The sequence below is a fragment of the Cyrtonyx montezumae genome, unplaced genomic scaffold, assembly GCF_038088225.1.
Source record: "Cyrtonyx montezumae isolate F1298 unplaced genomic scaffold, pur_monq_1.0 scaffold_3, whole genome shotgun sequence".
Taxonomy (NCBI): Eukaryota; Metazoa; Chordata; class Aves; order Galliformes; family Odontophoridae; genus Cyrtonyx; species Cyrtonyx montezumae.
Genome location: NW_027072034.1, coordinates 141959057 through 141981235, shown reverse-complemented (window position 1 = coordinate 141981235; position 22179 = coordinate 141959057). Strand labels below are relative to the sequence as shown.

The 22179-nt window shown below is 43.0% G+C and overlaps 1 protein-coding gene across 2 annotated transcripts in view; it reads right to left on the bottom strand.

Moving 5' to 3' along the window:
• Nucleotides 1–6313: 6313 nt before the first annotated feature.
• Nucleotides 6314–22179, bottom strand: part of PLXNB2 (plexin B2) — a 174132-nt gene continuing 158266 nt past the window's right edge. For both annotated transcript variants that reach the window (XM_065743529.1, XM_065743530.1), the window contains 7 exons: nucleotides 17451–17605; nucleotides 15664–15824; nucleotides 14934–15081; nucleotides 14358–14422; nucleotides 13559–13634; nucleotides 11622–11696; nucleotides 6314–8190 (listed from right to left, as the gene is read on the bottom strand). In XM_065743529.1, coding sequence (XP_065599601.1) covers nucleotides 8086–8190; nucleotides 11622–11696; nucleotides 13559–13634; nucleotides 14358–14422; nucleotides 14934–15081; nucleotides 15664–15824; nucleotides 17451–17605 — 785 coding nt within the window. In that variant the 3' untranslated portion in view covers nucleotides 6314–8085. The remainder of the gene's footprint in view (nucleotides 8191–11621; nucleotides 11697–13558; nucleotides 13635–14357; nucleotides 14423–14933; nucleotides 15082–15663; nucleotides 15825–17450; nucleotides 17606–22179) is intronic.

Below are 22179 nucleotides of genomic sequence, written 5' to 3'. Positions count from 1 at the left end.
GTTCTTGTGCACATTCGTGCAGAACCTCCTGTGCTGCAGTTTCTGGCTGATGAAGACAGTAATGGTTCCACAGAGTAATCCTAATTCCTAATGGCCAGGTCCAAAGGCATTCCAGCCCCAGCATTGCAGAGCAGGCATAAGGACAATGTCATCAACCTCAAGCATCATACATTTCATTCTGTTCTCTGTCTACCTTAGCCTTCAGTCTCCTCCTTCTCATGCTGATTGTGTTAAAGCACAAACTATATAGATTTTAGAGCAAATATAATTGCCCAGAGAAGCTATGTGTGCCCCATCCCTGGAGGCACTCAAGACCAGACTGGATGGGGCTCTGAGCAGCCTGAGCTGGTGGGTGGCATCCTGCCCACGGCAGATGCTTGGAGTTGGATAGGGTTGAAGTCCCTTCCAACCTAAACTATTCTGTGCTTCTATGATAACTCATTTTAGAATAAATTACCTGGACATTGTGAGAGAGATCCAGAGTCCAGCCACTTGAGATTTCCCATGTGCTTGGATGGATCCGGAGGGAATAGGGGCAACATTTACAATATAGGAATAGCGAGAGACTGCTCAAATACTCCAACTGTGTTAATGCATAAGACCATGTTGAGAAGATAAGGGAGTGCAGATAGGCCTGATATGATCCATTCATCAGCTTCTTTATTGCAGGCATGGTGAGATGGCTGATAGATGCAAGTTAGATGATTTGTGAAGACATCTACGTTCATACAGCACAATTTGGGTTCTTCTCTATTTTGAACAGTAGAGGTGAAAAAATTTGTGTTGTTAGTTCTGTAATGTTTAATGGTGAAATATTTTAAATGAACTTTACAAAAAAAAAAAAAACAACAAAAAAACAACAACAACCTAGTTTCCTACCAAATAAAGTAGGTTTCTAGCCTAGTAGTATCTAAATTCACTATGCCTAATTTCTGGATCTTAGATCCAAGCAAAACACCCACTAGTTCTAATGAGGTCAGAATTCAACCCAATTGCAAACATGAAATATGCAGGATTGTAGGCTAACGTTCTCTTACTACAAGAATTTCCTTCATTAAAAAGAAATCCTGATTAAAACAAACAAAAAGCAAACAAAAACAATTAAACAGAGAGAATTTCCACTGAGAATTTAAAGTATCTGCTTTTGTTAATAAAAAGTGCATGTGTGATTTCTGTGATGCATACATAGCAGCCTGTAGCAGGGCTGTGCCAAGCACATAGCCAGCTGTGCAGATGCAGATTTGCTGTTTCAGGGCCAGAACAGACTCATGGAGCCATGCTCCCCACCTGGTGCAGCTCATCCCAGCCTCAGATCCTAGGCAGTGGAAAGGGGATGGAGTTTGCAACCTGATGACTGTCCCAACTGAGATCCTTTCCTTTGGCTTCTTGCATGTCAGCAAGGCAAAATGATGCCCTCACTGAGGTCCTAGCAGAGTACAGCAGTCCTGGGGGGAAATCTGGCCATAACTCAGAGTGGCTCTTTCTGTCCATGATGGCTCTGAGGAGCTCTCTCCTCCCTCGAGGCTTTGCCATATTCATAGTCAGTCCTCAGAATGACCCCAGTGTGCTGCCTGTCCATCTGCCTTTGGACTTGTTGATGACGAAGGGCTACAGCTAGCACCCTTTCCCAGCAGACAGCTGTCAATATCTTTGACTGCTGACACAGCTGTAGGCCATCAGTGCTGGATGTTTTCTGATGACTCTGCCATAGCCAGACAGAGGTAAGTTTGTTAAACAGAAGCTTGCCATGTCCAGCCTGGAATGTGCACGAATGTGCACGAATGTACCAGTCCCCAGAGGACATCAGCTGTGAGCACAAAAAGCCCATGGCCGTGACACTGCACACGGGGCAGTGCTGCTGGCTGCTGGAAGGGAACTTGAGCAGGACTGCAATGAGAAGTTGCTTAAGAGCTTAAAATGAATATTTCAGCGCTCCTTTAATTTGGAAGTTTTAACAACGGCAGTGTGTGTGTCCTGCCACATTACTTCAACCTTGGAAACGAAGTACAAATGGATGTGATTCAGACTCTAAATATTTAAAGCAAGAATCTAATCTTAGATACATTGTGTATGCTGTCATCTCCAAAAGCTGATAAAGAGAGACAATGACAGACAGCAGAGATTGAAATTAAATTCAAGCTCTGTGTTAAAGAAGTCGCACCGCTAATTCACATGAATAATTAACCACAGAGAGACTTGAGTCTGCACGCTATGGCACTGCCGAAGTGGTCTTTGTTGTCAGAGCCAGAGAGCAGCCAAGGGCAGGAGGAGCCCGTTGGACAGCAGTCTGACCCTGTGCCATTGTCCTGGTGCAGATGCGGTGGGCAGCCAGCGGTGTGTTGGGGTGCTGCCACGTGCAGCTTGTTCGAGGGCTTTCCAAGGCATCTGCTGTTGACCACTGTCAGAGGGAGCTCCAGACTTCAGGTAGAGCTCAAACCAGCTCCAAAGGGCTGTTTGTGCTTCAGATGTCAATAGTACATAACCAGGGGGATTTTATTAGCAAAACAAGCACGACTCAGTTTAGACAGATGGAAATATTTTGTGTTTCAGTAAGACCATCCGCTCTAGCATAAAAAATCCACTTCTATAGTTCTGCAGTGAGCTCAGCCTGGGAGGGCTGGGTGCCCGCAGGGGCACTTCGAGAATGAAAAGCGCGTGGATAATCCAGGAGGTGATTGCTTCCTTCCTCAGGCTTTCAGAGGAATGCCGAGCTGTGTTCCAGGGAGAGCCACTGGAGCACAAGGTAAAAGCCTGCACAAAGCAGGATCACATGAAGGAGGATGAGGAAACCAGCCAGGCCCTCAACAATGAAATTCCAGATAGCCTCCTTGAGGCAGTGTTACAATTGTGAGCACTGCCACGGACCCATATGCAGCTGCAGGAAACATGGATTTTGGTTTGTTTCTTATCCCATGGACTGGCGTTCAGGCCCTGCAGCCAGCAAGTATGATCTCTTACTGAATAGGAGCAGAGCCGCAGGGGAGGAAAGATTAAGGGTACCAAAGGAATACATTTTTCATTTCACTCCTTTCTTATTACAGTAGATTAAAAGGAGAAAAAAAAAGAGTTTTGTTCAACATTCAATTTTGCAGAGAATTAAATAAGCCAAAAACATTGTTCAGAATTAGAGAACTGAATAAAGGATTTCAAAAACACAGTGTGTGGTTTGTGGTGGGATTTTTATTTCCTTTTAAGACAAGCCATATACAGCTGTACCAGAGCTATTGTCCTTTGTCCCGATGAAGAAATAGTTTCTTTCTAAAGTGTTCAATCCGCTGAGACACATAGGTGCTTTGAAAACTCAAAAAGAAGAAGGAAACCACTCAAACTCTCTTCTGGTTCAAATGGCAATTATCTGAAAAGCAGCAAAGACTCAGGAATACGTGGGTAAATTAAGCAGCTTTTCATTGCCTGGCTATGAACTGTACTGGGATTTTTGTCTTCCTTGGCAGTGATACCCAGCAGCAAGCAGTGTGCACACGCAAGATGGAAGTCAGCCCTAAAGGAGTGGTGCGAGGGCACTGATCTCTTGTAGCACTGATGGCCATTACAAGCCTGCACAGGAGAAGCCACCTTCATCTCTCGTCAGTGGAAAGACACTCCATGCCACTGAATCTCAAAGGGGTCACAATTTGAAGAAACAGAAAAAACACTTTAAACTGTTCTGATAGCTGTGGGCCAGGAGAGTCTTTTCCTTCTGTTCTGCAGGGATTTTCAAACAAACACCAAGACTTCCACCTCCATTTTCAAGCTGCTCCAAGACCAATGCCAGCCAAAGCAGAAGTCTAAGAGATGGACCCTCATTCGCAACTCTACCTTTCAGATTCCTCGCTATCAGTGGCAGGAGGCTTTCTCAAAAAAAAAAACAAAAAAAAACCACAAACACAGCCTGGACAAGTACAAAGGGAACAGAAGTTCTGACCATTTTAGTTTCTGCGTGTGGTTGTCTCTCCAGGCAGAGCTGAAGAGGAGAAGGGCTTCTGTCTTGGGGAGCCTGGAAAGCTTCAGGAGCTGAGCCTGACTGCACTGAGCTGGGAAAGAGAATGGAAGCAAGTCACAAAGACCTCGGTGCTGACATCTCCAGTGCAACAATTCTAGTGACTCAAATTGACAAATTCCAGCCCAGCGGAGTGTTAACCACAATACCAGAGAACACTGGCCAGTGGTTGGTAGAAAAAGGGCAGTAGACATCTTCTTTTCAACATCTACAAAGTTGGCGGCCTCACGGTTCTTGCAGGTTGTCCACAGGTAGAGGAAGAAACAAAGAGGCAACCAAAAAAACCCAAATCTGTAAGATTTTTTTTTTTTCTAAGAGAACATGATAGACTTTAAAAAATTCTGAAGACAAGGCTATCTTTCTTCACATTAATGCTCTTTAGAAAGGAAGTTCTCATTACAACATGAGCTTAGGTACACATGGGAAAGCTGACTCGAGCCTTAAAGCTGTGCTGTGAATGAAGGTGCTGCAGCCACAGGAAGCATGTGGAAGGAAGATTTCTGGATTGCTTTCAGAGATTTTAGGCCAAGTGAGCCTGGAGTGCCAGGGCATAATATGACTGAAAATGGTTTTGTTAATAACACAGCTTGAGCAGCTGGAACAGCAAAGGGCTGACCACTAAAATACCATCAGTGCTGGTGAGTCCGGGACAGCTGAAATTTAAGCTCAGAGCCATTTCAAATGGTTATGCAGCTGGCTAAAAAAATAATCTCCCACCTAAAGAGAGTTTGGGAATTTGGGAATGGATGAAACTCAGTTTGAGTTCCCAAATTCCCCGTACGTTTATTATTATTATTTTTTTGTTTATAGTGATGGCTCCTGCAATCTTCAGGCTGCCAGAAAATCCAGTTTTAGAGTGCAAGTGGTCACAGCTCAGCCTGAACAGGCTGACCACACACCCAGCACTGCTGCCTGTGGAACAGGAGGCTCACGTCTGGCTGTGACAGAGCGGTGACAAAAAACATCCTGAGGGAGCACGGTGCATTACGAACACAAGCTGGCTGAGGGCCCTCCTGCCCATAACAACTTGTTCTATAGAAGATGCAGTGTTGGAAGAAGACCTAGGAAGGTGTCATAGGGAAACTGGCACCCAGGAATAGACAGAAAGCTCCTGATCAAGTTACTTAGCAGAAATATGCACCTTGTTCCATCAGCTGAGATCTCTACTGGCTTGTTTGCAGGTGTGGAGCAAGTGGCGAAGCCCTACGGCTTTGGAGGTGCTGAACTCAGCAGTGGGACTCAGGTGCGGGAGGCGTTGGCAGCCCCTGCCCCGCACCAGGAAGGGTGGGTGTCCCAGCAGGGGAGCTCTGTCTCCAGCTGCCATGTCACTCCTACTGTGCAGAGAGAAGTTTCCTGGGCCCAAAGAAGAGCTCCTAGGAGGGGCTGCAGAGGGGATATAAAGGAGGGACACCCCCAGTGGGCCTTTTTCTTTTATCTTGCAGATGAGCCAGATGGCAGGAGCAGCAGAAACCAAAGGAGGAGCATGAAGTGTTTCAGAATCAGATTGCTAAAATGCAGGGAAAGCTGAAGCCAAAAACTAGGCCTGGACAAAACAGAGCACCAGAGTGGAAAAACAAGCACTGTAAAAGCATAGCCAAAAGGCAAAAGAATAAAATATAACAGCTCGGATCAATTCAAATTCCCACTCCGTGCTTTCAGGAGAGGAGACTTAGAGAAACCAAAGAGCTGGCACCAAGTCCCCTTTGTAGCTGCAGCTGCTCACAGTCAGTGGCCCCCATGCTCCCTGTGCCCAACGCCTGCAGGTTTTCCCACGCCATGTGAAAAAAGGGCGGAAGGCACAGAGCCACCGGTGGGTCCGCCCCACTGCTCACACACAGCAGCAGGCACACACTTGGCTCATTGCACAGGTGGGAAAGATTGGCAGCACCGCCACCACACAGGGCAGCTCCTGCCCTCCTGCAGCTGCTCTGTACCGGGCCTGCGGTGCTGAGTTCCAGCGTTACCCCTGGAAGCTCTCCTTCCTCCTTCCAGGGCTTCCTGCTCAGGAGGGACATCACCGAGCTGTGCTTTAGGTGACTTTCAGACCTCAAGGCGTGTTTCTGTCAGGCAAGAAGATGCCTCGCTACGGGATGTAGGAACACATCCTCTCTTCTCAAGGGTACTCTCATTTTTCAGAGCAAATGCCCGTAAGAGGGGCATGATGTCAGCCACACCATCTGCAGGATACGCTGTGCTCGTCCATTACCAACCGCAGACTGACGGGCGCTGCCGCTCCATCAGCCCCGAGGAAGCATTACCAACCCTTCCTGCAGCCGCCCCCCAGTGCCAGTAACGATCCCGTGACACTTTGTGGAAAAAAACAAACAACATTGTATTTGATTTACAATTAACAGGATTTACAAATAATGACAAAGAAACAGATTAGCCATGAAATTAAGATGCTTTTGTTGATGAAGAAGTAGCTGGCAAAGCAGCTTTATGTAGCAATCACGTACCTCAGTCCTACACAGTGTACAATAACTTACAGCCCAGGCAAGGTCAGGAACGGTTATACACAAGAAATGCAAGAAGTCGAGTACAAAAACCAAACCAAAAGCCCTCCTCACCCGCAGGACTGGCACTGGTGAAGCTTCCTGTTTCTGTAGCTGATGGGAAGGTCCACTCACAAATACCAGGAAGCTTTCAAAAAGGAAAAAACCAAATCAGCCAACGGTAGAACTGACCACACAGCCACGTAGGGTGCTGTAGGGGCGGGTGCTGGGCCTGGGTCAGCTGGCCGGGCTGGTGTGGGCGCTGGGCAGGGCAGGGAGTGGGCTCACACAGATGGCAGCGCTTCCCTACAATGCTACTTCGCTGCCGACGCTGGTGAGACAGAAGGGAACGAAGTTCTCTGATGTGCAACACAGCAATTTGAGAAGGCGTACCTAGCTTTTTGATTTGTACGTAGCTTACATCCGCTGTAAGCGCACACTTCCGACTAGTGATTTCAACTGTCTTTGCTACAGGTTGATGGCGTGTGTTCGATCAGACGCGGAATTCCAAGGCTCAAAACTGACTGAGTGGTTTTCAACACATGGGTATACAGTTTTTCCAATATCGTACTAGTATTTTACATCACAAATACAATAAAAACAAGTGATGGCAATTCTAGGACAGTTCCAAAGAAAAAAAATCATCAGAACCATTCTAAAATAAGATATTATACATAATCATGTTAAACAACACACTCTCGGCAAGCGGCTAATTACAAGCATTCTGCTGGTCATGGTTTTCACACAAAAGTCATTCAATAGCACATAAATATTTCTTTTTCTGATCTGCTTCTTTTTACAAAACCATTCATCAGATTCACAGAATTAGTACAAGTAAGGCACATTAGCATATATCATAAAACTCACATTGATAACAAAGGGCTGTAATTTTTAAGGACTAATTCTCCTTTTGCGGTGACTTCTGAACCAAAAGAGACCATCGTGCTTCAGTGGAACCCTCCTCACATCCACGGCACTGCTGTCGCTTCCGTCGCAGCCGGCTGTGGTGGGCGCAGTACTGTGCATTACCGTGGGCATAAATAATTGACGTAAGAACTGTGTGTGGCAGCGAAACCCGTTTGCAGATCTCACAGAGGAATCGGACACGTCGTTTACTACGTTCATTATGAGCACGGGCGAAGTTTCGGAGCTACGTGGAAGTCAGTTTCCAGTTATCAAAATAAAAGGGGATATTGCATGGTTCTCTGAATATGCTATTATTTTCCTAGTAAAATATTGCTTAAAATATAAAGGATGCTATAATATTGAGTTTACTTGCATAATGAGTTCTAAATGCTGATGTCTTAGATTCTATGCAATTAACTGAACTACAGACTCGCCTTCCTCCACCCCCCACCCAGCCCCCAGCCAAAGGACTCTCCTTCCCACAGAAGATTCATTTACACACAACACAGCTTTTAATTAGAAGCATAATTTACAGTAAAAATTTTTTACATTACACCTCTGCTATCAAAAAAACATGAAATCTTTCATTTAAAGTTGTAATTACACATTAAAAAATAGAACACTATTTCCTTAACAGGAAGAATGAATTTGAACATCTTCAGATCAGATTTCTTTATTGCGGCTTTCGAGTCAAAGGTCAGTCACTTTATTCTCTAACGCAGCTGCTATTTGCTGTAAACGGAAGGCGAGCTGCATTTTTTGTGCAGCTGGATCCTCTTCAAGTGCATTTATAATCTGGAAGAAATAAACACAGAATGTTTAGGATCGTTTAGCATAAAATATATGACGCCGTTCCCAGACGGAGTGTTTGACACTGCTTCGGTTTCCAAGCCTGCCGTGTTCACCTGGTGCCACAGATAAGGTCCCAATATGGGGTCCCACGTTCTGCTTTACACCTCGAGACAGTAAAAGTGACAGTCTCTGCTATTTTATCACAGTTAGCGCAATGTTCTGCATTATGCTGGCATCCGAGGAAATTAATAGATAGTACTTTATCTTTTGAAATATTGTATTGCAACATGGAGCAGGCAGCGGGAGAAACATCAGAAAAAACAACTTTACAGCTAGTTAAGAGAAGAGTTTTACTTGCAGAGCACCCTATTGCAGAGCACCCTATGAGGCTTGAGGGTCATTTAGCAGCAACAAGTAAAGCTCTTCCCTGCTAGCTTTGGCTATGAGCAGCTCCTGGGTGGCACAGGTGAGGGCAACACCAAGTGTTGCCAGTGTGTGAGCAGTAAGATGAAGGAGATAGGCTGCTCACAGTGCCGGGGAGCTGCCGGCCCTCCCTTTGCAGGTAGAGCTGAGCAGCACACGGCTCGGGACGCACAGAGCTCATCTGAGCAGCCCCAGCGGCCCTCACACAGCCCCTGCACCGACTGTGCAGGAAGGCCTGACTCCAAGACACGAGGGATTTTAAAACGAGAGCTCAAAAAGGTCAGCTGTTATGAGAAGGTTTTTCTTCAAATAGAGTTTTTAAGGGCTTCTCGAGCTCAAATTTCAAAGGTTTTGAAAGGTTTTCATTCCTACCATCCTTTAGGGAAACTCTTGCACCAACTATTAGATTTCTCCATTAGGAGAATGCACAGTATGGCAAAACTGTTCTTTTCCTACAACCAGCTTTATTAATAAAAGTCAGATGCTGTCAGCGAGCAGACACCTTCAGCTGTGTTTAAATACTACCAAAGTTGGCAAATAAAAGGGCTGGAGAAAGAGAGTCTGCCTGTCACTACCTGCGCTTCCTGCTGCTTCGTGTGCTTTATTGACAATGGAGATTAATGCAGTCAGGTTCAATTCAGCTAATAATTTCCCTTTTGAGGGCTGGTACGGCATTAGAGTTTCAAACACTGGAGCAAATTTGTTTAGAAATCATTATTTTAATGGATTTGTTTTCAAAGCGTGAAAACATTTTTACAAGACAGAGTTAATAAACTCTTATTACGGCATTTAAATAGGGCCTAATTTAATTTGATATTGTTCCCCTAATTTAAACATTTACACCTAGCTGTAACGCCTCAAATCGAGACTAAATAATTCATCATTATCTCTGCTGGTGAATATAACCTTCACATAAATGTGGACAATTAGAGCTTACCCACTTAGTCACTGTCAAGCCCTGCAGAGATGCGCAGGGTGCAGCGCATGCTGCAGCCACAGCTTCAGCAACAAAGATAAGGGCCGTCGCAAAATGTTCCAATTTATGCAAATTAAAGCATTTTTATGGAAAATAAATAAGCTCAATTAATTTTCCTGAATGGTTCTTGACGTACTATCTCCCTAACTGTGAATTAGCAGCCTTTTGATCAGAGGCATCTCGTTGTTATACAGTGATGTATGCAAAAGAAAGGGCTGCAGCTCTGCTTTGTACTTTGGTGCTTCGCCACTGATAACCTCTGAGTGACGGCTGAGCAGAGAGCAGGCACCATCTGTGCCCGCCTCCAAATTGGAGAATCCCAAAACCACAGCTGGGAGCAGGGACAAGGGAGTGCGGGAGAAGCAGCGCTCTCATCTGTCACACAGGTTCAATGGGTGACCATCACAGGTCAGAGAGACCATAGAATGGCTTGGGTTGGAAGGATCTTAAAACCCACCCAGCCCCAACCCCTGCCATGGCAGGCTGCCACCCACCAGCTTGGCTCCCCATGGTCCCATCCAACCTGGCCTGGGATGCCTCCAGGGATGGGGAACCCATAGCTTCTCTGTGCAGCTGTGCCAGTGCCTCACCATCCTCTGAGTAAATGATTTCTACATTATACCTAGTCTAAACCTCTTAATTAAAAACCATTATCTTTGTCCTCTCATACACTTCCTGGAAGAGTCTCCTTCAGGCACTAAAAGGCTGCTATCAGGTCACTCTGGATCATGCCCTTCTCCAAGCCAAAAAACCACAACTCTCTCAGCCTGTCTTCATGAAAGAGATGCTCCAGCTTTGTGGCTCACCTCTGGACCTACTCCAACAGGTCCATGTCCTTTTGATGGGGTCCCTAAAGCTGAACGCAGTACTGCAGGTGGGCTCTCATGAGGGCAGAGCCTAATCACCTTGCTCTCCCTACTGGCCGCCCTTCTTTTGATGCAGCCCAGGATACAGTCAGCATTTGCCAGATATTCTGGAATATGTTGAAAATAAGTTTACTGAGCTCTGGGGGTGGGGAAACCAAACCCATTAAGTTTGCCTCTGAATCTCCAACCACTTTTCCTACTAACCCCATCGCAAGATGTCTCGAGATGAGCTGGGTCTTCTTGCTTACGTCTGTTTTAAAGCTGTAGGAAGCAGCTGCAGTGAAGCTGGGTATGAGACTCACTGCCTTTAGTGCTATATTTAAGTGAAAACAAGAACTGTGCTGAGGTGCAAGACAAACTGAAGCAAGCTCACATGTGCTGCACTCCTTTTTTTTGATTCAGCATCTGCTCTTACTCGCTTTGATTTAATTCTGAGAGTTTTCTAGAGGCTTTCATTTCCATGGAAACCTTTGGATAAAAGTTTCCTTCTCTCTTTTTGTTTTCAGATTAAATTTGGAGAGCCACAGCCACAGCCCAGCGACACTGGGATATTCTTTGTCCCCCTTTCCTTGGGGCATGAAGAATCCAAGAAAAACTTTGGACTGACTCTGTAAGCCTCCTTTCAAATCTGACTATTCTCAGCAGTTGTTCTGCTGCAGTTTACCTTGGGCAGGCACCTCATTTGGTAAGGCAAACTGGGGGCAGCAGCACGCACGGAGGTTTTAAGTGCATCTTAACTAATGAAAAAGGCACTGCCCCATTCCTACAAGCAAAACAAGATTAATGGATTGCTCCTAACAAAAATAAACTACTGGCTTAAAACTTAACCGATAAAGGCTCTGATGACTGCTTTTTGCTCGGTGACGTTCCCATTTCCTAATTCTTGGAGTTTGGATGACAGAACTGAAGAGAAAGAATTTCTAAATCTATTTTTCTTTCAGATCTCATTAAGCAATCACTGCCAAAATCGGATACCCCATAGAGAAACTGTTTGTTACTAGGAACATACTCTTGAGCAACATAATTTTCAAGGAAGGTGCCTAACTGCAGAGTTAGGGCTTTCTGTTCAACATTGTTTTTACCTTATTATCCAGGGAAAGTCAGTCTTTATAATTTTTTGCTGCTGTTATAAAAAAGAAAAGAAAAAGAAATGAAACCCCACCACTTACCTCATCATAGTATTTGTTAGTGTACTGGTAGAGTTGGTGCAGAGCCACAAGTGTGTTTAAGGAATCGGTGTGTGCCTGTTAAACAACACATGAACAGCAAACATCAAAACTGCATCACAGACAGTTGAAAGTTATGCACGTGCATTACTGTTGGATAGAGCAGAAAGCCCTATTTTCAAATTCAAGTTCTGCTTCTTCTGTGTCTTGCTAAGTGATGGAAAAACTTCTGTCTGGCGATTTTCAGATCTAGATTTTCCCACTGGTGCTTTTCCAGCCTGTCTGCAGCTCCAACAAGGGAGGTGGAAAATATTTTGAAGCTTGTCAAACTACAGATTACAGTTGTAACATTAAGAGAATGGGTATGTATAACTAAAGTTTTCAGTAATCTACATACTGCTGAGATACCACACACTGGTTCTGTCACTACCATGTCTATTTGAAATCATTTACTCAGCTCTTTACAGGAAAGATGTAACTCATCAGATAGCAAGCACACATACATTTGGAAGAAGCCATTTGAGTCTTGAAGATGGAAAGAAGGGAGACAGAAAGGTAAAGAGAAAGGGACTTTTAAATGAAGCAACAATTATTCCTTTCATTATCTCTCCTTTTGTTTCCCCCATGACATTTAACTTACTCAGTAAATGTACTCTATCTGTCCTAAACAGATGCTTTCCATCCAAATGTATAGAATTCAAGTCTCTAGCTATGTTTTTAGATTTTTAAATTAGTTAAGAAAATAAAGCATTGGAAAAAAAAAGCCAGTGGCATAAATGAGTATCCAAGCCATAGAGCAGCTGAGAAAGATCCATCTTTTCTTACCCTATAAAAGTCACTTCCAGAGCTGGTCAAAATTTGCAACGTTCTGTCAATCTTTTCATACTTACTTTGATCATATTTTATAGTATAATTAGAAAGAATCAACATATTATGCTGATTTTAAAGTGTTCTTCTGAATTTACTTTTAATTACCCTTTTTAAAATAAATAAAATGATACGGAAAATGAAATGTCATCGCATGTGAGCTTTGTAGTGGCTGACAGAAAATAGAAACATTCTCCTGAGGATGCAGATCTGCAAAATGTTAGGTCCTGTGGGCAATGAAATAAACAAACCACAAGAATTCCCCTATTTCTTTATATCAATAGGATGTCTGAAATAACATGAGTGAGCGAGCAAACCTGTCACTATGTACAGTATCTCTTTCAGATTGGTAAGGGCTTCCGCAGATTCTCTGAGTTAAGTGCTTTGAAAACACGGGCCTGGTCTAGCTAAGGTGAGCAACACAGCAGTCAGGCTTTTTCAAGAGTGAAGCAGGTTTTGCAGTGCCTTTGCTCCTTAAATCTCCAATTGGAGCTCGCAGCTAGCAAACAACCTTCTCTGCTTTCCTCCATTATAGGTAGCACCAGAGTCCTATACTGTGCAAAGTAAAAATGCCAATCAAACAAGCACGTGTCAAGCCTCTTGTGTGCAGTGTAAAGCAAAAATATTGCCTTCATACAGACAGCACTAAAATGAGCTGTACCTAACGTGAATCCCTTTTCATTTCTAGAGTCACACTCTTGATGTGGTAGTGCTCTGAAAGCAGTCACTGCTTGTAATCAGCGTGGTCAGTGCTAAAAAGCACATGCATGCAGCAAAGAGAAAACTCCTTTCAACGCTGTTGTAATTTTTCCACAATGGATGTGAATGCTCTGCTCTGGCACCTACATCACTCAAAGAGATTTGTGACAATAACCATTCTTGATTCCATTCAATAATCAACACTTCAAGAGGCCCAAGAGCACTACACCAAGGAGTTTTTCACAGAGATATGAAGTAGTTCGTTTGATGCTTAGATATACAAAAAGAAACACTTGTCGAGTTGGAACGAGAAGACAAAAACAGTGCTATACTTGGCTTCAATTTCATGACAAGGAAACTTAATTTATTCTTACCCTAGAGATTTCTGCTAGATGAGTATTCATATCTTGGTCACTAACCGGTACCATCTGACGAATGCCTTTGTAGTAACTGCAACAAATGAAAACAAACTTTCACTTAGGTGAAATACACTGTGGTTTCCTGGTAATTCTGTATTTTGATTTTGCAATTACTTAAAATATGTTTCCCAATAGTGCAGATGTTCTACCACAACACACCAGTGACTCACTTAGTTCCTCAATCTCCCAGCAGTCATTATGTACTTGATACCCCTGCAAGAAAGGCAAATTGCACCTGCTTGAACAGGGCCGTGCTGCAGGATAGGAATCTACTCATCACCCTGATGGTGATTATTTCAGGTCTTAAAACTTCTGAAGTAACCAGTTATTAAGAGTTGTGTCCTGCAGCAGACCTCCAGCGGTATTAATAGAACTCCCATATCAATCATTAATAAAGAGACTGAATAGAAAAAGTGTTTGTGTGAAAATGTTTTCAGGATTTGGTTCCTATTCAGTTATGGAAGTGCAGCGTTGGTTAGACAGATCAGCGGGTAAGAACAGTCATCGTGGAGAACAGCACTGTGTTCTCTCCAAATAACTCTATCCATCTGTTGCATTGGGTCACAATGACACTTCATTTCAACACTGTGAACACCGCTGCCAGGGGAACGTTTTAACATTCAGGTGTAAAATTTCTAACGTTTGACAGCTGACTTTGACTGCTTCAGCATTCGCTTTTCCTGTACTGCGTCTATTTACAAGGCTTAAAACTCTAACAACTCTGCATCAGCATAAAAAGTCTCTTTATACTTACTCTTCCACCATTTTCTTATAATTAGAGATTTCTTTCGCATAAAGTAATTTATTACTAGGAGAATCCTGAAAAAAATTATAATAGAAACTTGGTTGATTTATGAACCGCTAAACATGAAGCAACATGAACACGCAAAACATGAAGCCAAGAACCTAAGGGAAGCACTTGAGCTTTGCAGATATTAACATTCTGATGTGTATTATTAACATTATATCATTATGAACATTTACCTTGATACCTGGGTGAGATTACTTGTCTTTAAAAGTTTACGTACAGCATTATTGTATATACCAATGGAAGATGATTTAAAATTATGGTGGACCCTGACAAGTACTTAAACTTGCTTTCTATAAAAGCAGTTGCTATTTCCTGCCTTTTAGGACTATCAGTTGGCAGACTGAGCAGTAAGGATGGCAGACTCACAGACCTGCTAAGTGGAGAAATGCTAACTTCATAATAAAAGTAGAAGGAAACTATCACTGCTGTATCTTCTCAGAGAATGGGTATTGTCTAGGACAATGCCCTGTGTCTTGTCAGGCATGAATGTAGTCTGGATGTAGAATGCAAATTACTTACTCTGCTTAATTTGTGCTCTGTTCTTGTGCAAGCATCCATGAAAGTCTGTGCAATGACTGACAGGGAAGCATCCACTACTTCATGAACGTGAACATCAAAGATGAAGTGGGGATTTTTCAGTATGTTTACCCAGAATCTAAGAGGCAAGCTGTGAAGGAAAGAAAAAGGTAAAAAAAGAAAAATGATCTTTTGCACAATAAATGTTCTATAACAAAGAAATCACATGAAATTAAATATGGGTTTTGCATTTTGATCTCCTCACTACACTGAAGTTTAATTTTATATTTCAACAATGACATAAGCTGTCTTTTGTCTGTTTTCCACATCTGGAAACAAAGCCTTTATAGCTCTGCCAGAAAAATGAGAATAACTTATTGGAGAAGAATCCTGAGCACCTCAAAGCAGCAAGAGGAGATGCCCGAGAGGTTAGAGAAACTGCCTGAACAACATTTTCTTAGATTCTGTGCACTGACAGGCAACTCTGGTCCCTTTTGCCTCTTGCTTTCCTCTTCTCTGAGGAAAGATGAAAAACAAAGAGGTAAATCTGCCGACGACCATCCCATAGGTAAGCGACTTTCATTTTTGCAACCTGTAGACAGGGAATCCTTTTGATCATATTATCTCAATTAAAATGATTCTGAGAATTACAAATGAGATTTACTGTGATCTGTGGTGATAGTGCCAGCACATACCGGGCAATTACACTCTCATTTCTCTTCTGTGTTCATACCTGTTTGTTTTCCAGATGTGAATGGTATCTTCATCCTTGATGTCATGTTTTTCTGCTTGCTCATCAAGAAAATCAAAGAAGTATTTCACAGCTGGTGGCACCACGTGGTTTGAGTTGAGCACACTATGAAAAAAGTCATCTACAAACTGCTGAAGCGTTCCCTAAAAGTGAATAAAAACAAATTTTGCATTATAGGCTGACCTCAGTGCCATCCAAGAGTATTTCTCTAATCCAGTTGCAGTTACTGAAGGCTCTCCGTTCCGAGTGCTGAGGCTGCCCAATGACAAAAACTCCTTAATGCAATGAACTTGGAAACAGCCTAAGCAGGAAAGACCTTCTAGAGAACACTTTTATGCTGTAGTCTGAAAGGCTAATTTAATCAGCTATTATTTGGTTAAAACAGAAAGCTGTGCTTTCTTCCTGACAGAAGTATAGCAGAACCTACTTGCTAAGTATAAAATAGATGTACAAATCAAGGTCATTGTACACATAAAAAAAAATTGTTAGCAATTTTCTAATTGTTCTGCAGCTTCCCACCTCCAGTTTCTCAGATTCCAGAGCATCATGCACCAGTAAAATAATTTTAGATACAGACTGAGAGGAAAAAGTACTGGAGGCCATTTGACTTGTTAGGGAAAGCACCTGGGTCTCACCAGATGTCCAGTTCTACCAGGTGTGAGGGGTGAAGCACACCTTGGGGGGCTGCACTTCTGGCTGGATTCCTGCACCTGTCAGGACCTTATGGACTATCACTTCTGAGAGTGTCCCTGTGTTTTAGAGAAGACCTTGTTGAGGCCACATAGTTTCTCCCCAGTCAACCCAGTTGGCCCTAGAGTCACATCTGAAGGGCTGCATCCTCTCTTTCTTCATCAGTCCAGCTGCCATCCCCAGGGCAGGGCAGGGTCAGAGAGGGCAATGAGCCCTAAAGCCTCACGCTGGCCATGCAGGCAGGGAGGACACATCAACAGTCCTGGGGCTGCATGAACACGTGTGATCCCAACCACTCACCAGCTCTGTGGGAGTTAGCGAAACTCCAGACTGGCAACAATCTACAAAACTGGCTGTTGGGAATAGAAAAGTGGCAGCTGCAAGATGTTTTAACGGAACAGAGGGATACGTACATCTTGCTGGCCCCAAGTCTCTGTCATGCATACACAGACTTTCCTTCCTGTTCACTCTGCCACTTGGTCAAATGGCCTTAGTTGGGGTCAGGTAATTCCCATTTTCACAAAGACCTTGGTCTAGGAGCCATTAAACACATTATCCTAAATTCCTTCAGCAGAGAGGAATGCTTAGTTCAATTATTTTGTTGTGATTCATTCTGCAGTATAAGCGCTAAAATTGTCTAAAAGATCTATCACTATTTGAAAACTTTTCTACTATTTTATCTAGATTATTCTGCAGCACTGGAAAGAAACAAGAACAGGGAAACAAAAGGCTCTGGAGCACTATGCAAAGCATTTTGTTCAAAATAAAATCCAGCAGAATATTATCTAAACAGGTGGCATAGAAGAGAATATCCATCTTTGTCTTGCAAGAAAAAATCTCATTTAACTAACTCAGAATTATGGCTCTCAGCTTTCATATGGAGTTAAAATTTATCTCTTTCCCAGTATCATTCTTGAGGGCATATTAATCACTTGAAGCTCTGAACGCAGGCCTGTATGTACATGACACAGATATTGAAAATTTCAGCTGAAAGCATGACTAATACTTGCATCACTTTTTTCAGCAGTACATCGAAATCTCTAGGAGTGTGGTGTAATAGGGCAACATCTGACCCCTACCTTCACAGAAAGAAGTCTTGTCAGGTAGATCTCTGTAATAGCTTTGGTTCTCTCCTTTTCTTTCACACTGCCTCTCTTCGATTTGCTTTCATCAATTTCATCTACTGGCCGGACTAGGTGCCAGACCTTATTTTCATCTTCCAGAAGTGCATGCCCTAGAAACAGTAATTGCAGTAATTACAATTTCTCCCTCAGAAATTATTTTGAAGATAATTCACGCACATCTGTAATTGTAAGATCCTTGCACTCTATCCTTGACTTACCTTTTTTTTTTTTTTTGCCAGGAGGATACATTTTACTTGGTTGACCTCTACCAGTCCAAGTACTAAATTTTCAGTAATACATAACTGAAAGAGTGACACAGAAGTAGGATTGTGGAGACATACAATAAGGTTGGTCACACAAATACAGTACAGGCATTTTTTGAGCTCACAGTGAAATCCTGTACTCCTTGGTGACCTTTCAGAGATGAGAGGAAGCTACAGAAGCTCAACTAGGACTGATGTAAAAGTCGATATGGTAAGGACAAGTTTAGCCTGCTCTGAGTACAGCACAAGTTATTGCTGTAGCAGCTCCAGTGATTTTGGCAGTGGTCAGTTTAGTAATTGTGATTTAGGAATGTGTCATATCAACTTTTTTTTGAGATATCACAATACAACTTACATTTTTACCCTCACCACTGAGGTCAAAGTATGGCAGCTATCTTCTACCCTGCCTTTCTCAGTATTGACCAGTAGTGCTTGATTTTGTAGTTGGATTGAGGAAAAAATTTTGTGGAAAAAACACATCCTTTTGCTAAGGGAGCATGAACTTGAGCAGACAGAAGTAATAACTGCAGTCAGAAAATTCAAAATCATTAGAATAAGATTTTTTTAATGTATTTGTCAGTATTCATAGCATAAACTGGAGATACTTTTATCAAACTTGCTGCCATATATCAGAAGCAGGAATAAGCACCTGGATGCTCATGACATTGGCTTGGCAATGCATATGGACCTTAAGCACAGTTCAACTACCGATAGTATGTGAATATTCAGGTAAAACTCCTTCTGCTTGAGAATCTTTTGTTAAGAATGAGATACAATACCAATTCCAACTACGAGTTTAAACTTGCAATAGCCCTTGAACAAAGATTCAGCATCACAAACTTAGCTTCAAGTCTCCTGTTTTTACTTGTTCTTTCTTTAAATCCTGAACTTTGAGTTAATATTTCTGCGTGGCATAGTCCCAAAAATCAATGGTGCTTTTCCAGTGGAGGTTACTGAGTCAGTGCATTTTAAATCATTGGTGTCTTAAGAATGTGAAAGTTATATTTCCCATAAAAATAGTGATTCAGTCCTGTTACACAAATTATTTTGCAATACTGCTAAGTTTTATGCTTTAATATATGTGGATAACGTAACTGAATTACAGTTCCAGCAGAAAATATCAGTTTCTAATTGCGTGAATTTTGTCCTTTCAAACTGTTGCCCATAATAGGTTTTTAACTAAGTTCCGCAACAACTACATTACATTTATCAGACGTGTCTTAAATGAATGTCAAATATTTTATATCAGTGAGGAAAATGAAATTCATATGCAATTTGGCCAAGCCAACACTTCCACTTGAATCCTTGAATCTGTTTTAAATATTCTCATGACAGGAATTAGCTATGCAGCATTCTTGTGCATTTACTTCTTTTTGACCAGGTGGATCTTTTAGCCAAGTGCAAATTGGACAGTTAATGCTGTTGTCCTTTGTAGGTCCTTACTCGGAGTAGGAAATTCACGTGCATGAAATAAGAAAGCAAAAAATGCTATCACTTCATTCTGAAGCAGTTGTGATTTCACAATCGATACCACTCATAATAAGTGTTTGTCAGGGTGGTAAGACCTGTTGATGAGCCATAAGTTTGGTGTCTCTTTCACTTTGCCTGTTTACTCTTGAAAATAAATAGATGAAATCATACACAGCAGAACTATGTTGTTTGGTACACTTCTACTTCCCCCTTTGATTCAGAGGAATATATCCTCTTTGCTCTAGTAATGGTGCATAGCTTCATTTATCTTTGGAGTGAAGAGAACCCACCGAAGGGAACTCAACAGAGATTTCTTGCCCTTGCGTCTAGCTTAATTGAGCACGTGTTTATTCAGCAACAACAGAATCAGCTACTAGAGAAAGAGTAGCTATTTCATAGGAAAGTACAGCTTAAAGAAAACACAGCTCAACCGGACGAACTTCTGCAACACAAAGATCCCACTTCATTGCTAAAAATAGCAGCCAGAAAGAGGAAGAGAAATGCAGAACAGGGGCAATGAGACATATCAGCAGTATGGTTGCTAGGCGGAGATCACACTTCTGGGAGATATTCTCCCCAGTGGAAAGCCAGAAAGTGAAGAAAGTGAAATATAGGGGGAAACGCTGTCTTTTTTGGCTGTAGCAGCCATGTGATGCAACAAGCCATTAATGGAGAGAGGACTGTGCCCACAGGGTCAACTGCCTTCCCCCCCAAATACTTCTTGGGCCTTGTGAATTCCTTGCCCAATACAGAATGGCATGAACCTGACGTAGACCTGGCAGAGGCAAGTGAGCCACTGACTGCCAATGCAGCCTCCCCCCACTGCATGGCCCACAGTGAGCTCGCCCCATCCTCTCCTGGGAACACAACGCTTCAAGGAAGGGCTGGCCTACACACATCTGCTCATCAGCATTTCTGATCTGCAGCCCTCTGGCTATTCTACAGCAGAATGATTGGGGGAAAAAAAAATCACCAACCCAAAAACAAACAAACAAAAAAACCAACAACAAAAAACCCACCAAACCACCAAAAAACGCAAAACAGAGAGGAGCCCCCATAATAAGTTTTCAACAGAACGCGCTGTTTTGGGTTGTAGCTCTGTTCAGAAATTCTAGCATAAAATGATCAGAACCGTTCTCCATCTTGATATGATTAGTAATTGCATTTATTATCTCCAGAAGCAAAGAATTCTGCATTCAGTTTGTCAGAACCACCAGCTCACAGTGTCTTCCTGTTAGAAGCTGTGAATCAAAAGCAGCATGGAAGCAATGCCAGGTTTTAGAGCAACATCTCTGAACATGGTTTTACATTTTCGTTCTGTGCAAAGCCTCTTGCTTTGGCAGACAGTCAATGGCTTCAGCTGACATTTCTCAATGCAAAAGGTGCAAGTTAATGAGACTGGATAAAAGGAAAACCACATCGTCACAAGGCTTATTCATAGAGCAGGGATAGGATTTCTATTTATTCCAACCCCGTAAATCCCTGACTGTGTCATATAAATGTGCATGTGTGGGAGGGCAAGCCTCTGATCCTCTCCTCTGCATTTTATACACTTAGCATCTCACAAGTCACTGTCGCTGTCAGCGTCTCTTCCTTCGCACTAGCTTTATAATGAGAGAACAAGTTGGCAGCAGCTAGCTCTGAAGACCCTTAGGGACTAAAGAAAATGGGCTAGCCTGGCATGAAATGCTATCTTCCCAAATTTGTATATCACCACTGCACAAGACAGGGTGCGGAGAAGAAAAAAGGTGGAAGTTGTCTTCATTCCATGCTTTGGTAGCTGAGCTGTCTCAACATATTTTTTTTTTTTCATGTATGACAGCCTTTGTGTGACAGCATTGTCCCCAGAAGCCTGCTTCTCCTTTACAATTTAGAACGGCACATGTAAAGCAAAGGAGTCCACCCTGGAATACTGATCGTGTGTGTACAAAGAGCTTCATGGTACTGAATCATAGCTGAAGACATAATTGTAGAGAAAGAAAAGAGAAAGAGGGGGAAGGAAGAAACAGAGGAAGGGAGGAAGGAAAACAAAAATGCATTCTGCCATAAAGATGTGGGGAGAATGGAATACTGGGAATCCAGAGCCGGAGACTGAACACCTCTCAGCATTAAGAAAGCAAAGCAAACCGTGGACACCACTGTCTCTACTCACTGGTCTACTTCACTTCTTCAGAGTGGAGGTGATTACTGCCTCAGCAGTTACCTCAGCAACCAGTGCAACTGAACTGAACAGGGACTAGGACTGTGCTCCTTGGCTTGCTGCACTACATCACCCTCTATATGAAACTGAGTGTTTTATAGTTCATAAGTTCATAAGTTCATAAGGTTGGAAAGGACCTATAAGATCATCTAGTCCAACCATCCTCCTATCACTATCTCTACCCAACTACTAAATTAAATCCTTTAGCACCTCATCTAAACGCTTCTTGAACAGCGCTAGGGATGGTGCCTCAACCACCTCCCTAGGCAGGCCATTCCAGTGCCTGACCACTCTTTCAGAAAAGAAATGCTTCCTCAGGTCTAATCTAAATCTTCCCCGGTGCAACTTGTGGCCATTCCCTCTCGTCCTGTCGTTATTTATCAGGGAGAAGAGGCCCACCCCCTCCTCACCACAACCCCCCTTCAGGAAGTGGTAGAGTGCAATAAGGTCTCCTCTGAGCCTCCTCTTCTCCAGACTAAACAATCCCAGCTCCCTCAGCCGCTCCTCATAAGACTTGTGCTCCAGACCCCTCACCAGTTTTGTTGCCCTTCTCTGAACACGCTCCAGGGCCTCAATGTCCTTCTTGTAGTGAGGGGCCCAAAACTGAACACAGTACTCGAGGTGCGGCCGTACCAGAGCTGAGTACAGGGGGATGATCACCTCCCTGCTCCTGCTGGCTACACTATTTCTAATACAGGCCAGGATGCCGTTGGCCTTCTTGGCCACCTGGGCACACTGCTGGCTCAAGTTA